Here is a 17,549-nt window from a genome sequence, read left to right as displayed (position 1 = left end):
AGGAGTGAAGGAAAAGTGAGAAAGCTGGGATAATGAATCAATGAGTTCAACAGTTTTGCTTTGAGGGGATGATGAGAAATGGGAGGGTGATGAGGAATCTAGAGAAGGTACCATTTTTAAGACTGAAGAGGCTTAAGTATGTTTGAATATCTGCAAGACAAGGAGGATGTCTTATACATAGGAGAGAGAAGAGGCAATTGATAGATAATATAACTGAGAAGGAATGATAGAATAATGTTTCTTCTCAGAGAACACACCAAAAAAGTTTGGTTGGGAAGTCAAAGAGTAAAATAGCTGGAGAAAGAGTGTCAGAGGTAAAGCTAATGGCTTTTGTGCTTGATTTCTAAACGACCTTTAATCCCAGATATTTAACCGATCATGGTCATATCACTCTTTTTGCCTCAATAGTCTAGGACTGGTGGGTGATCTAGTCATGGTCAATAGCATGTAGGAGAGATCTGCTTATGGGTTTCTGGAAGACATGGCTCCTTTCTTTTCTGGATGTTGGTATATTTGGATCTGACACCCAGAAATGCAATCTCTGGCAACGCTGAAGGAACCAAGGTAAGGGCAGAAACAACTTACTGAGGCTGGTAGAGAAAGATGGATAGAATCTAGTTCTACGGTCATATCTTTGAGACGTTGTATTAACTGATTCTGGCTCCTGCCCAACTCTTGTATAATGAGGACATTATACTATACAGTACATTTCCTATTGTGTGAGCCAGTTTGAATCAAGGGTTTGAGCTATCAGCAGTTGGATATGTTCTAATAGGACAGTAGGACTAGTTGCTCTCAGGACTGCACTGACCTTGGAGTACTAGCTGGCTTCTAAGACTAGATAGTACTCATATTTTGAGATCCTACAGAAATCTGTGAGCTTTACACTTATTCCACATGGAACATATGCTGTTTGTTGTTGTTTCTGAGCTGAATACACCTTGGTGCTGGGTGACAGAGACATTATTTTAGGACTGAATCAATACACAAGTAACTAGTGGTCATAGAGTCTCATGATCTTGCAAAGTCAGCCCTAACTAAATTATCCCTGAGAAAAACTGAGCCTCAGTAAGGCTGGGCCTCTGTAAAGTTTATTACCAAGTAGAGAATATGGCAAGCTCCACTGTGAGTCACAAAATAAAAAACTGGAGTTAAATACAAAATTAGGAGCTCACTTGGGTTTCTGAGTAAACAAAAATATCACTAATATGTTTTTTGCATTTATGGGGGAAAATAAGTAGAAATGCTTTAAAAATAAAAAAGAATTTATAGATAAAAGAAAAGTTGTTATTGAGTTGGAGGTAGGCTACTTGCCTTTTCACTATTTGACAATTTAATGTTGAAAAATACCTGATATGAGATAACTTATTTCCATTGACTTTAACAACTCACTCATGTTCACAACCTTAAAGGGTAAAGACAAATCTACTGTATGAAATTGAATGAATAAACTCAACCATGTTTAATTTCTGATTTGTCAAGTGAAAAAAAATGTTTACCATCTTTCTACCTTCCCTACTTTGCTGTCAAAATGAAAATGAAAATGATGTCTTACCATTAAATTAATATTCTATCATGTTATATCAACGTTACAGACAAGAAATTGTTGAATTGTAGCTAAATTAATCTGTTGGGAAATCGAAGATTTATCAGTGAGGAAAGGATAGATCTCTCCAGAGAATGGAAGCACAATCAGCAAATTAATTAATCTACCTATAGATTTACTGTGACGATTATTTGTCATCTTAACTAAGAAATTGTTGCTGCTCTTGGTAGAGTCCCCTACTTTCCCCTGTTAGTGACATTTGCTCAGGCAGGTGTGTTGACAACTCCAAGAATTCAGTGGAGGAAAAACAAAGTCAGGGTTTTACTTCTGTATTTCCCCCCACTTTTTTTTTTTAGAAAAAAATGTTTATTTTTGTTAAATTTATATCTGCACATTGTTTATTTCTTTTTATTCTATTTTTAATCGAAGGGTAATTACAGTATTGTGTTGGTTTCTGCCATACATCAACATGGATCAGTCATAGTATACATAGCTTCAAGATTGAATCCCACAAGGTTTGGTAAGCAAAAACCTTGGTTTTTTTCCCTTCCACCATTTTTTCCCTTCACCAAAAGCAATCACTTTCCACTGTCTTAGTTTATTCTCTTATTGATTGATTTCTCACTATGGAAGCTGTGGGTTTAGCTTTCTGTTTTCCTGTCTGTAAATATACATATTCATCATTCCATCCTCTCATCAATCAGGTTTAGTTATAAATTTAGCTAGATCAAGAGGCAGTGTCTGCACTGTTATGGCTCAGCAAACACTATTCAGAGTTTGGACAATTAAAGAACCATGATTACATTTCATCTCCTGCCTGAACAACTCTTGGTTATCACTGGAGCTCTTCAGCACCGTTTTAAATTTTTTATTTTTTACTTGCTGTTAAGATTTACTCACTCTTTTCCCTTTACCCTCTCCACAAATTTTCCACCAGTTTGCTTTCTTCTCTCCTGCATGAATTCAATTATGTGAATGAAACTCTGAAGCTCTGTCATTCGAGATGCCACACGTTTAGTAGTGTATGTTGAGTAGATTCAACCCGACTCAGGAGAGAAAGAAAAGAGTGATATAACGGCACAGGGAAAGTAGATGGGCGCTGGGCATCTGCAGCAGCACACGCAATTCCAGACAACTGTTGAGCAACTTGGGGAGAGTCATCAGTTACTTTTGGAGCACGACTTTGAAGTTTTTGTCTGATAAACATACAAGTGTGGTCTATGCTAAATAGATGGGTCAAAATGCCTGGTGATTCTGAGGTCTGAATCACAGACAAAATTCTACTCTTTCTTACTTGAGTGGAAGTGTCTTCAAAATCAGCAACGTTAGAGAAGGTGTAGCTGAGAGTCAACTTGTGCTTCCTAAAGGAATTCAGAAGTGGTAGTATGTGGGCTTGCCTGGTGGCTCAGTGGTAAAGAATCTGCTTGCCAATATAAGATGTGGGTTCAATCCCTGAGTCGGGAACATCCCCTAGAGGAGGAAATAGCAATCCAGTTCAGTATTTTTGCCTGGGAAAACCCATGGGCAGAGGAGCCTGGTGGTGAGGGGGGGGGGTCTACGGGGTCACAAAAGAATCAGACACGACTTAGTGACTAAACAACCGAAGTGTGTGTGTCTTAAGCAAGGCTCAGAAGAAGTAAATGAAGAATAGAATGAAAATTTTGCAATAGTGATGTGCCACTAACCACAACTGGCCAGAGAGGTAAACTGAGCAATCAAGTATGACCCTGACATCCATGTATCAGCACTGAAAAACTACATACATCCCCAGCCAACAGACCTCATTCCTTTTCTGTTTGTTTACAGCTCACAGAGGATAGATTTTCAGGCCAAGGAGGCAGCAGGGAAAAGGGAAATAGGCCTTCCCACTTCTTTTCTGTTTAATTCCATTTAGACACACCACTTGACCTTTGCGCTTTTGGTACCTGTTTCTGGCTCTCAAATGCAATTCAGCTCCTTTTTAAGAGATGCTTATGAAATGCAGAATTGGGGGATAAGAAGGGGAGCTGACGTTGTATCCCCTTTACCATAAAGAATAATAAAAACACAAGGCTGGAGGCTTCTTTGGGGTCTTTATAGCGAGACTGAAATCCTACATCTCTCATCCTGCTCCCTCCCATCTTGGTTTTCTCCCTTTCTGACTCGCTGGAGATTTAGAGCCTTTGCATTCAGCGGTCTCTTGAGGGGAATGACCAGGCACAAATGTTGACATTAAAGTGCAGACATCACACTGAGTTGTGATGGGCCAAAAACAGTCAAAAGGAAGCAAGCCAAATGTGAAGAAGAGGGCACGGAAGCAACCAGTCATTCTAGGCAGACACCTGAAATGACCAAAAATGTTGTTTTAATGCAGAGACTCCAGCCACGATTTGCTGCCTGTTTCAGCTGAAGTGCATTTTGTTCATGTCTCCTGCACTTGGTGGGTCTTCCCAAGGCAAACTCATTATGAACTACTAGAATCTTAATGCCCATGAGGTTACAAACCCTGGTCCTATTTGTAACAATTCTTCAGAATGTCCAAGGTGGAAAAAATTTGAGAATGAAAGGCTGTTGAGAAAGAACGGGACAGTGTGTTCACTTTAAAAGGGGAAATGTTTTAATTTGAGTTAATTTTGGTAGAAAAAGACCTTAGGGATATTTCAGCTGGGAACTAGAATTTACATAAATTGAAACATAGATTGGAGAGCTTTTTTAGATGGCTGTTTCCTCAAATGTTCCATGGTTTTTAAAAAGGGCTCCCAATATTGTTAAAGGAATAGAAACTTACATTTTAACCAAAAAAAAAAAAAAAAGAATCTCATCTTCTTTTTATCCTCTTCTCTTCCATTTCCCCTCTGTTAATCATATAATTAATTCCTTTTTTTTAAAATTAACTTTTTTATTTTTAAACTATTTATTTTGTACTGGGGTATAACTGATTAGCAAACAATGCTATGATAGTTTCAGGGGAATAGCAAAGGGACTCAGCCATACATATACATGCATCCATTCTCCCCCAAACTCCTTTCCCATCCAGTCTGCCACATAACATTGAGCAGAGTTCCACGTGCTATACAGTGGGTCCTTGTTGGTTATCTATTTTAAATATAGCAGTGTGTACATGTTCATCCCAAACTCCCTAACTATCCTTTCCTCCCTACTCCTCCCAACCATAATCTCATTTTCAAAGTCTGTGAGTCTGTTTTGTAAGTAAACATTTGTATCATTTCTTTTTCCATTCCACATATAAGGGATGTCATACAATATTTCACCTTTTCTGACTTCACTCAGTATGACACTCTAATTCATTATTTTCTTGAATGTTGCTTTCTCCACAAACCCCTTTTCTGTGGCAAATCCTATCACCAGTGTTTTTTATTTACTGGTTTCCAGTGCATTTGGCAGTGGTGGTATCAGCATATCTGTCCATAGATATGAAAAGTGAAAGTGTTAGTTGCTCAGTCCTGTCCCACTCTGCAACCCCATCGACTGTAGCCTGCCGGGTTCCTCTGTCCATGGGATCCTCTAGGCAAGAATACCGGAGTGGGTAGCCATTCCCTTCTCCAGGGGATCTTCCCAACCCAAGGATCGAACCTGGGTCTATCTAGGGCAAATAATTCCAAGTACTGCATGAAATGGGGTAAAAAAATTAATGTGTATCATTTTTCACTGTAGAATCTCTATCCAGGGAATCTAGATAAAGTAAAACGTGAAAAACCTCTCTTTCTTAAGGAGTCCACTATTAACTGGGATCTGGATCAAGGGGTCTAAGAGATGCTTGGGACAGAGAATCAGTTTCCTTTGGAGGCAATATGGCATGCAGGTGTAAGATTTCCGAGCCAGGTACACAGGGGTTCTCCCTCGGAGAGTGGAGATCCGAGGTAGAGCACCACGACCCACCATCAAAGAAGTTGTCAGGGTCCCCTGCTGGGTGGTTCCCCTCATTTAACTCTTACAGCTCCACGGGGAGAGGGACACAAAGTAGCCTCGTTGCACAAAGGAGTCTGTGTCTCAGAATTCAAGTAAATGGCTTAGGGAGTCGCTGCTAATAAGTTTCAGAGGCACGAAGGGAACTCAAATCTGCCTACGTGTCTCTCACCGCGCTCTGAAACCGAGACGCTGAGTTGGTCCGCTAGGCATTTTTCCAGTTCCCAGAATGATCGTGAGACGTTGTTTCTCCTCCAGTTTTCTCCAGGCCCATTATGGTGACTGTAGGTGTATTGTTTAGGATACCCACTCGCGTTTGGGTTTGTAATCGGGGCGGCAGGCTTCTCAGCATCCTGTCGCTGTCCCGGGAAGGTGGTGCTAGTTTCTGGGGCTTCGCGGCAGGAGCGGGGATTCCCCGCCAACTAAAGAGGAGGCTCTATTCTCAACCTCACAGGCCGGGAACCCGCTCCTCGCTTCCCAGTTCCCCCTCCCCTTCCCAGCCTAAACAAAATAACCCCCTCCCGCCCCCAGCAATCGGCGCCTCGGGTGGACGGGGACCGGGAGCACCGGGGCATCGAGGCACCTCGGGAGCGCCCTCTGGCGAGAACAGAGCGCGCGCGCGCCGCCCGGCCCCCCTTCCCCGCCGCCGCGGCGCCCCCGCCCGGCTCTCCGGGTTCACTCTCGGTCTCTCACTCCGAGAGACACAGACGGCAGCTTTCCGAGCGAGCCGGGGAAGGGGCCGAGGCGGCCCCAGCACCACTGTCGCCGCTCGCTCGGAGCCGACCTGGGCACCGGGAGAGGAGGCGAGGCCGGAGCCCCATCCTCTCTCTCCGCGGGGGTCTCCTGAGCTGACCGGCCGCTTGGCGCCCCCGCGCGACACCCTCCACGGCCACTTCGCGGGGCGTGCCGCGACTTGGGGGACGCAGCTGGGGAAGCGCCGGGGCGGGGGTGCGCGCCTGGGACCGGAGAGGAGTGAGCCGCGGGCTGGGCGGCGGCGGCCGTCGCCGCGGGGGCCTCCCCCGCCTCGCTGGTTGGCCGGCAGCACCGCCTCCCCGGGCCGCGGCCGCCCGGCCGGGTCCTCCGCGCGTTCCCGGGCCCGGAGCCGGCGCGCGATGCGCCCGGCCGCGTTCTGATCGCCGCCGCGCCGCCGCCTCCACCGCGATGATCCCCCCCGAGCCGCAGCCGCACCAGCCGCCGCCGCCGGCCCCGCCGAACCATGTGGTGACCACCATCGAGAACCTGCCGGCCGAGGGCAGCGGCGGCGGCGGAAGCCTGTCCGCCTCCTCCCGGGCCGGCGTGCGCCAGAGGATCCGCAAAGTGCTGAACAGGTGAGCGGCGGCGGGGGCGCGGGGCAGGGGACCCCCTCCGTCTCCCGGGCGGCCCCGAGGCCCTTTGGGACGGACGGAGGCGCGGCGGGGAGACCGGGGAGGGCGGAGGACGACGCGCCCCGCGCTGGCGGAGAGGCCGCGCGGCAGCTTTGTCCCGGAGCGGGGAGCCGCGGAGCGCCCGGGCGCCGGCTGGTCCGAGGCGGGAGTTCGGGGAGAGGCGGGGTTGTGCCTGGCAGGTTGCGGTTGTCCGCGCTCACACCCTCGCACACGCGTGTTGCCTCAATTCCCTCTGCCCCCCGGGCCCCAGCTTTGCGCTCCGGGGCCGGAGAGGAGCCGGGGGTGGCCGGGAAGGCGCGGGGCTGCGGGAATGGCGTGGAAGTCGCCGGCCTCGCGTCCGCCTCGCCGGGAGATGGGGTCACGGCGGCAGCAGCCCCCGCGGGCGGTCGAGGGGACCCACTTCTGCCGCCCGGTGCTCCAGTTGCTGCTCCGACTCCTTCTGGCCAGGAGCGGGGAAGGGGAGATTAGAGGCCTGGGTCAGACCCAGGCAAAGTGCACAAATGTTGCGGGAAGGGGGTGAGGAAGGAGGCGCCCGGTGTTGCAAAGCCAGAGGAAGCGAACGCTGGCGGCCGGCTCCAGTGCTGGAATCTGCGCAGTGAATGGAGCAAGGATGAGGCGTTCAGGATGAGAACCCGGGTTGATGTGAAATGGGGCCCCTCTGGCGCCCCAGAGTCGGCTGTGATGCGAAAGGGACTTTTTCTATTAAAGTAACTTGACATGGTTGAAGAGCTGACCCTTAAAATTCAAATAGAGAACTGATTTTGTGTGTTTTTATTTGGGTACCTGTGTGCCTTTCCATGCATCTGTTGGGGATAACTCAGAAGGTTGCTCTGTTCATACAGGTTTTTGTAGGGCGCTTTTGTGGGTAGCTGAGAGTCCCACGAGGGATTCACCTCGAGCCCTTTGGGGCTGGAAGCGAGAGTGGGAACACAAAATATGTACACAAATAGAAACCTAAAAAGCTCCGTATTTTCCGAGTATAGTGTAATTTAGTTATATGAAATCCCGAACCATTCAAGAGTCCCTTGTGAAGACTTAAGGTATATTAGCTTGTGGGTACTTCTGTGTGTTTCCATTTATTATCAAAGGAGAAGAAATTCATTCTGAAATGAGACAAGAGATGATGATAGAAACTCAAGTCTTTACTTTCCTCTGACTGGTAGCTTAGACTAACACCTTCCAAAATACAACATTTAAAAGATAATGAGCAGAATAAATCAAGAAGATGCTGGCTCAGTACATATTAGGAGGGCTTCCTAGTCTTTATGAATATCTGTGATTTTTTTTTTTTTTTGAATCTTAAATGCCTTGGCATTGGATATTTAAAATTTTATGCAGAATATGTTAATTATTAATTTCCCTCATCAAACTGGGGAAAAAAACCTGGTGCTACAGTTCACTTATCTTTGCTTGATTACAAGTTATTATTGATTCTGTGCAGGTTATTTCATGAATCTTAGAGTCCAGAATAACAAGATCACTGAGGCAGGAGCTGAGGGGACTTGGACTCCTCTGCCACTGACTTGCCATGTGGCTTGGGGCAGAGCTGTTCATCTTGGTCCCTGGTTTCTTCACTTGTAAAATGTGTTTTATACTTGTCTTACCTCTTTTATCATAGTTTTGAGAAATAGATGGGGTAATACAGAAGAAAAGACTTGGGAAAGTATAATGCTTTACACGAATTCGTTGTAATTCGTGGGTGGTGGGAACATCGTAAGCATATTAATTGAAGTCATGGGACATTGTGGGGGGGAATGTTGTGTTTTATTAGCTTTCAGTGATCTATGACATGAGTTTTGTAGAGGAGGAACTTAGACTGAAAGCTTGAGTCCATGACATTCCATGGCTTGTACATCTGTGAATGGAACCCTAGTGTTACAGCCTCTATACTTCAACTGAAACATTTGGTTGTCTTTCAAAGTTTTGCAAAATTTTCCATATAATATTTGGCATTAAATAATGGTCTTTCCTTATCCTTAAAGGATAAGAAAATATTTCTTTTGAGAAGAGTGCCTTTGGTAAGGAGACTAAAAAAAAAAAAAAAATCAGTATAAGTATAAAAATCCTGGTGGATTAATTTCATTAGCATGCTGATGGGCCTGACTATTGCTCCGGGGTTATGGCAACGGGAGACAGCACTAGTTGTAACTGCTGAATGATTGCGCTCTAAATAAAAGAGCATGGAGTGGGGAGTGGAATTTTTGAGATTCTGTGCCAGCGTTTCAGTATGGCTCCCCTCTGGTTTGAACCCTCCAGGTGTGTCGGACTAGTCCAGTAACGGCTTTAAGGCTGGCCCATGGGATGCCATATCACAAGTATCCTTGTTCATTTTTCTAAAAGCTAAAGATCACCTTTTCCTCCTTTTTTTCCTCTTCTTCTTTCCTTAATATTTGTATTTCCTTCACCTGTCTTGCCCTATCAACTAATTATCTTCTGGACTTTGTTTCCTTTCATCTAACCCTGGCCTGCAGCAGCTTAGCTGCTAGCAGAAAGTGAGGTTGCAAATCTGGAAGCTTGGAGCCAATATGAAAAATACCCCTCTAACTTCTGGCATGGAGATTACTGCTGGCAGCGTTCTATTGCTGTGAGCCGGCCAGTTGAGTGTCTTCAGTGACTGAGAGGGGCCTTGCACCCCGTTAGTTACTCTGAGCATCCCCCTGGGCCAGAGGGGTGGTGCTTAGAGACTGAGGATGATGTTCTGGGATGAGGAGGGTCAAAGTGTGAGCATCGCAAGCTGGCAAGCCTGGTGAACTACCTGCCACTGGTCACAACCTGTAGTAATAGCTACCTGCCAACCCAGAGGAGGAAACGCAAACACATATGTTACCTATATCCTGTCTACCTAGGGACAGGTAAAGAGAGAAGTACCGATTAATAATTAAAGGTACTTGCTCTCCAGAATCTTAGAAGGAAAATGCAATGTTACCTTAATGCAACCTGCCTTGCATTGTCCTGCATCATTTTATTTTCACAGTGTATCTCCAAATCCTTTTCCCCTTTCATTAAAGGCTTGTAGAGTTGGATTGTTACCTTTCATATATGACAAATGGGTTGCCTCACTGATTGACTGCTATGCTGTGCTTAATCGCTCAGTCATATGACTCTTTGCGACCCCATGGACTGTAGCCCGCCAGGCTCCTCTGTCCATGGAATTCTCCAGGCAAGAATACTGGGGTGGGTTGCCATACCCTCCTCCAGGGGATCTTCCCAATCCAGGGATCAAACCGAGGTATCCCGACTTGCAGGCGGATTCTTTACCATCTGATCCACCAGGGAAGCCCCCACTGGTTGACTACTCCCTGTAAAACATTAGAGTAGAATATAATAGTATCCATGATTTTGGTGAAAGAGGAGGTGCTAGATAATTTGTTTTGACCAATTAATGGGATATGTCACGTGCTTCTCCCCTGTCCTAATAAAAATTGCTTGTCAGTGCAAAAAATACCAAGTGATTTAGCTGCTGATATAATGGTTACTTCTTTAATTCCCAAAGATTTAGAATAATGTCTTGGTTCAAAGAAGAAAAAAATTATGACAAACCCCTATTCACTTGTTTCTTGAGTGTGGAATAGCATTTATTACCCTGCTACAGACAAGCAAGGTATGACAGAAAAGAAAATACTTGAAGGGCAATAGTTAATGACCCTCTCACAGAAGCTGTTGATACTAGTGGATTTCTTAGAAACATATGAGTAGATACTGACCTATGTAGTATCTCAAGATTTTCTCCTCTAAAATTTAATAAAATGTTTGTGAAAAATGAGTGATGGCTTGTTTCATGTTTTGCTTGTATGTGGTTTTATCTTTCCCCACTTGAATATTATTTTCAGATCTTAATAATAATCACCATGACTTTCCAACTTTGACCCATTTTCTCTCTAATAAGAGATGAATTGGGTTGTCTCAAGTTATGAAGGGGTTCCTGCCTTTTTGAGGCTTGTGATGAAGATACTTGATCATTAGAATGGAACCACGAGTGTGACTCTGGGTTGTCCTTTCATCTGATTTAAAACTAACTGGTTTCTAAGTTACATTTTGATATATATCATTAATTTTCGAATATGTGAAACTTTTTTGAATTGAAAACTAAAGAGCATTAAAGCATACATGGGAGAGTTGGTAGCAAGCCTACACAGAATTGACATCCACGTGGGGAGTTACCGTATGTGATGGAACAGTATGTATATATAGCTTTTCCGGGTTATTAAATAAAGTGGAGAGAACATGGTGAACCAGCGGAGTGCCTGCCAAGAACAGGGTTATGCTTGTCCTATTAAATACAGTTGATGAAGACATCTATTATCTCTTAGGTGATCCTTATTTATCAAATGGTTTTTGTTAAAAAATTGATAAAGAAGTTCCTCCTCAAGCTGCTTCTCCTAACAGATGTCAGAATGAAAGGGGAAGACCAACCAGTAATGAGGATAATTGATACAAAGTATTCCAAATGGAACAGGATGGTGTGATTAAAAACAGACATTTCTGAGATCAGTAGTAAACACAAGATGTCTGAAGGACACATTTATTTTTAACTAAAGGACAATATTATAAAAATAAAAGATCAGTGTATTTTTTTTGCACAGAGCTTAGAAAAATGAATGTTCATATTAAAGGAATTTTGGTTTCCCCTGGATGAAGGACGGTACGTTTCCAAGGAAGTAATGTGGAAGGAAATGGACCTATCTTCATGTAACTTTTCTGTGACCTTTTACTCTCTCAAGATCTTTTGGGGTCACAGGAATATAATAAGAGATGTCTGTTTTTACTGTACACTGCTATAGATGTAGATGATATAGCAGATTGACTCGACTGCCATATAGTTCTAAGTTACTTAATGCAAGTGCTTATTTGGCTTATTTAATTGTGGCTTTATTTAATTAATGGCTTATTTAATTGCCATTTCTCATAAAAGCAGAATGCAGCATGCAAAAGTACTACCTCCGGGTTTAGTTTAGCTTTCTCATTTGAGTTCAGGCCAGTGAGCATTCACTGTACCTTGTTCAAACACATTAATTCTTGATTATGTTTCTAAAAATGTATACTTAGGAAGTCAAACTCCAAGAAACACCTGGAAAAATACCCCATACTACTTGGTATATTTCTTGACTATGGCTTAAGCATCTCTAAGTACACACTCATTTATTCTTTTATTAACGGCCACAACCACTTGACATAAAATTGACCATCTTAACCACTTTTAAGTGTACAGTTTAGTAGTCCTAGCTGATGGGTATTATTATGCAGCTGATCTCTATTTTTTCACGTTGCAAAACTGAAAATCTGCATCTGTTAAACAATAGCTCCTCTTTTCCCTTCCCCGCTGAACCCGGCAACCGCCATTCTACTTTCTAAGAGTTTGGTTATTTTATTAATAGATACCTCATATAAATGGAATCATGCAGTGTTTGCCTTTTGTGACTGGCTTATTTTATTTAGCATAATGTTCTCAAGGTTCATCCACATTATCACAAGAGGCATGATTTCCTAAGGCTAAATAATGTCTATGTATCTGTATCTCTATATCTGTCTATATCACACTTTTTTTATTCACTTGTTGAGGGACATTTAGGTTGCTTCTATTCTTGGCTATTGTGAATAAAGCTTCAGTGAAAATGAATGTGCAAATGTCTCCTCAAGATCCTTTTTTCAAAAATTTAGGCTATATACCCAGGAGTTGGATTGCTGAATTTCTGTTTTTATTTTTTTAACATTTTGAGAAACCTCCATACCATTTTTCATAACAATGGTACTATTTTGCATTTTCCAGTGTCTGCACATCCTGCCAACATTGTGTGTGTGTTTGTTTTTGATAGTGGCCATCCTAATGGGTGTGAAGTGATACCTCACTGTGTTTTGATTTTCCTTAATAATCACTGATGTCGAGCTTCTTTTCATGAACTTGTTGGCTATTTGTGTGTCTTCTTTGAAGAAATGTCTGTTCAAGTTGCTGTTCAGTCGCCAAGTCATGACTGACTCTTTGTGACCCCATGGACTGCCCCACACCAGGCTTCCCTGTCCCTCACTATCTCCTAGAGTTTGCCCAAGTTCATGTCCATTGAATCGATGATGCCATCCAACCATCTCATTCTCCATTACCCTCTTCTCCTTCTGTCTTCAATCTTACTCAGAATCAGGGTCTTCTCCACCCTCAGCCGTTTGCATCAGGTGGCCAAAATATTAGATCTTCAGCTTCAGCCTCAATCCTTCCAAAGAGTATTTGGGGTTGATTTCCTTTAAGATTGACTGGTTTGATCTCCTTGCTTTCCAAGGGACTCTCAGGGGTCTTCTCCAGCATCACAGTTCAAAAGCATCAATTCTTCAACGCTCTGCCTTCTTTATTGTTCAGCTCTCACATCCACACATGAATACTGGAAAGACCATAACCTTGACTCTATGGACCTTTGTCAGCCAAGTGATGTTTTTGCTTTTTAGCACACTGTCTGTGTTTGTCATAACGTCTATTCAAGGACTTTGGTCATTTTTAAATTGGATTTTGTTGTTGCTGTTGAGTTATAGGACCTCTTTATATATTCTGGATATTAACCCATTATGAAATATATGATTTGCAAATATTTTCTTCCATTCCATTCATTGCCTTTTCACTGTTAATTATATGTACATTTATTTGTCCTTAATCACTTGCTGTGTGTTGAGGCATCTTCTGAAGGACACATACATAGCAAAACATTATTCTTAGCTTGAAGGACCTCAAAACCTAACTGGGAAACTTGGCATAGGTACTGCTGTTGAGAGTGAATGATTGTAATCTGTAATCTGAATTTTTATGTTTAATGCTTAATTGTATGCTTCCGAATGTCTAGACACTAGAATCATAGAAATAAGTTGTCCTATAGGTGATCCATATTGAACTTATTCTGTTTTATACAGGTACTAGCTGAATGCACAAAAGTTGAGAAGAAATTTCCCAGGAAATGGCAAGCGAAACAGTAAAATCAATGTCTCAGAAAATGTTTTCTTAGAAAAATGACATGTCTCACTCAGTGGCCACATGAACGTGATTTAAATATACTATTACTAAAATTTTAAAAATATTGTTTTCTATTGGATTTAAATTTTGAATGCTATCTCAGGAACATTTACCTTTTAACTGTGATGACTAAAAAGTACCTTACATACCATTTTGCAGGTTCTGATATTCAGTTCAGTTCATTTCAGTCGCTCAGTCGTGTCTACTCTTTGCAACCCCATGAATTGCAGCACGCGAGGCCTCCCTGTCCATCACCAACTCCCGGAGTCTGTTCTGAGATTATGAACCATCAATTCCTGCCATTTTAAACAAATTAATTAGAGAAACTTAGGACAGCTGAAAATGCACTTAAAGGGGGTTAAAAGCCAAATCATGCTAATTATATTCAGATTTAGAGTGGTAGGGCTCCAATTCCTAACAATTCCTGGCTTAGAGTTAGTATATGGTTCTGATCCATTGTATAAACAAATACTTCATTGCATTCTCTTTTTTCTCATCCATTCATTCATTCATTTAATCAGTCATTTATTTAATGAGTCTTTATTAAGTGCTTACTGTATACTGAGTACTGCTGGATCACAGTGGTGAACTAGACAGGTGTGGACTGACGTGGACTCCTGAGTGCATTGCTCGAGTTTCTGTTATTACCCTTCCAATATCCATCAAGTGAATAATTTAAGTAAAGTAGAAATAAAGACAACATGCATCTTTTCTCAAAATGATTAGATTTTTCAAGCTGATCTAAGAGAGGTTGTTTTTTAAAAGTCCCATGATTTAGCTGTTTCTCCTGTAGAAAACTACTCAAAAGGGAGACTGAACCCATAATAAAATTACTTGAAGTGTACAAAGAGTCAGAGGCAGATCTTTCTTAATGAATACAATAAAATTTGTTTCACTTATGACTTAAAAATAAAAAAGACAGGATAACCCTTAATGTTCATCTACTTTCAAAGTGTTAGAAGGAAAAGGAGAAGAGACTTGGATCTCATCCTGCCATTTCAGAGCGAGCCTATCCAGGCCATTGTCATTATAACCCAAGAAAATAGAGTTTCCTAGAAATAATAACATTCTGACAGTGCATACACAGTTTTGAGGGAGCTTGGGCACATGTTCGTGCATTGCAAGATAAGAGAAACATAAAATATGACAAAAACATGAGGATGATTTGGAAGTACTAGATTGCTTTACTATAGAATTTGATATAATCTCTGAGAGTGTTTGAATGAGCATGTAGATAGTGGCTCAAGTTCTTAAATTTTTACATTATAAAGCATACATTTTATATTATGAAATTTTACATGTTATTCTCAAAATCATCTTTTTATAGATATGGAAACCAATCTTTATGGTCATGCAACTAAGTGCTTTTATAAGACTGCAGAGGAAGGAGAGACTAGGCTGGAGACAGGGCAGGAGGCTTTAGGGTTGGCATTTGTCTTGGCCTGGAAAGATGGTGTCTAAGGTTGGGGGGATATAACAAAATATCAGAGACTGGGTAGTTTAAACACAGACGTTTATTTCTTACAGTTCTTGGAGGCTGAAATGTCTGAGATCAGAGTGCTGGCAGATTGTGTGTCTGGTGAGGGCCTTCTTGACTTGCAGACAGCTGTCTTCTTGTATCCACATATGGTGGAGGGAGGGAGGGAGAGAGAGAGAGAGAGAGAGAGAGATCCTTTCTCTTCTTATAAGGATGCGAATTTCATCATGGGGACTTCACCCTTGCGATCTCCTCTAAATCTAATTACCTCCTGAAGGTTCCACTTCCAAATACCATCACACCAGGGAGTCGAGCTTTAACACCTAAATTTTGGGGGAACATAAACATTTGATCATAGCAGATGGACAAGATAGGAACTTGTACAAGAAGGGGGTTGATAGAAAGGATGAATCAAAAAGAGAGTAAAGAGGTTGGAGGAGGATTAAGTGTTCAGTTTGACAATATTATGTATAGGTTAAAAGGCAGTAAAGTAAGGCTAGAATTGTAGGATGGAGTCAGACAATGGAAAGTTTTATACACTCCTATAGGAGTTAGACTTCATTCTCTAGATTCTTGAATAGAGAAAGGACTTAATCAGATATATGCCTGAATATGGTATTCTGGGTAAAATCTGTAGGATAGAGGGACAGGGGATGGGCTAGGGTTTGGGGGATCAGTTAGGTGTCTACTGTAGACATTTAGAGAAGTGGAGATAGCAGTCTAAATGGGATGGAGATGAAAGTGCTGTGATTTGAATAGAGTGTGGACCAGGGTCAGAGAGAGGAAAATTAGATCAGATTATTTTTGAGAAAAGTACTCAACAGTGCCTGCAACATAGTGAATATTTAATACTTGCTTGTTGAAAGGTTATAAACTTGCTACAAGGAAAGCATCTGCTAACTAGGGCAGAAGAGACCTAGTGTTACCCTGAACTAGAGAGTCAGTCTGAGGACCGCAGCCAGATATTCAAGAGTGAGGTCCATGGACCTGTGCTGATTCACAGACTGTGTAACCAGACTATGATGAGGACACAAATCAGGACTACACATTTCAAAACATCTATAGCAACTTGACAGATTACTTTTGTGTCTTTTCTTCTAATATTAAAATACTGAGTCATGTATTTTCATTTTTTTTGTTTTTGCCATTTTATTTTTCTAGCAGTTGATTTTTTGAACTGCACTTTTCAAAAGAATTGTCTTCAGTGAATTGAAAAAAAGAACTGATATTCTGTAATAGATCATTTGAGAAACATTGGTTCCAGCCCAGTATCCAAGAGGGAGCAACATCGAGTCTGGATTCTGGAAGTACGTCTGATCGTGGGGCAGGATAGCATCTTAGGGCAATGCTTGTCATGGCCCTGGAAATCTGTGTATCCCAGTTGGTGATGAAGAGGCAGCAGGTTGGGCCTGAAAATAGTTGCGTCAAGTATCAAGGACTCCACCCAATCACCTAAAAGGGACCCCCTGGAATGGGGAAACTATTTAGAGATGAGAAAGGGTACAGCGCAGCATCCCAGTTCTGTGAAATAGGCTGCAAATGGACAGTGCTACTTTCAGGGACCCTGAAGTTAAAGAGAGCAGATTCTAGGTCTGAGTGACAGAAAGGAGGGTCAGGGTTACATGGGGCCTCAGCATGAGTGGCGGGATCACTGGCATGGCTATACTTGAGGCTCTGAGGGGCACAGGGTAGGAACCGAGAGAACCTCGGGGGCCAGACAAGCACAGCGTCAGCTGGTTGGCATGGTTTGGGGAGGGGTTGTGAGGTGGGGGTTTCTAAACAGAACTTTTGAGAAGCTCTGCTCTGACTAGGAGCCGAGTAAATGAAGAATCTGTTCTTGCGGACATCATGCAAAAGGTCTGTGTGCTGATAATATGATACAGTGGAGAGGGAAAAATTGCACATGGAGGAAGGAGTGGGATGGAGGAAGGCTTGGGAGGACTGAGATGGTAGGAGCCAAGGTGCGGGGGAGGGGGTAGGCTTTGAGAAGCCAGGACACTCCGTGGTTCAGGAGGGGAGAGGGAGAGCATGGGTATCAATGAAGACAATTGGGTAGATTTGGTGGTGAGAATAAAAGCTGATTCCTGTCTTGTGGCTTTTCTTTGTTGTTGTTTTTAATTAATTTATTTTTATTTGAAGGATAATTGCTTTACAATGTTGGTTTGATTTCTGCCATCCATCAGCATGAATTAGCCATAGGTGTACCTAGGTCCGGAGAAGGCAATGGCACCCCACTCCAGTACTCTT

General features: G+C 42.8%; 1 protein-coding gene across 1 annotated transcript in view; it reads left to right on the top strand.

The window, feature by feature from the left end:
• Positions 1-6,613: 6,613 nt before the first annotated feature.
• The window catches only part of SLC35F1 (solute carrier family 35 member F1), a 402,967-nt gene continuing 392,031 nt past the window's right edge, over positions 6,614-17,549 (top strand). Inside the window, exon 1 of the mRNA XM_061132019.1 lies at positions 6,614-6,780. Coding sequence (XP_060988002.1) covers positions 6,614-6,780 — 167 coding nt within the window. The remainder of the gene's footprint in view (positions 6,781-17,549) is intronic.

Source organism: Dama dama, chromosome 28 (genome assembly GCF_033118175.1).
Source record: "Dama dama isolate Ldn47 chromosome 28, ASM3311817v1, whole genome shotgun sequence".
Lineage (NCBI taxonomy): Eukaryota > Metazoa > Chordata > Mammalia > Artiodactyla > Cervidae > Dama > Dama dama.
This window is presented reverse-complemented; position numbering and strand designations above follow the sequence as displayed.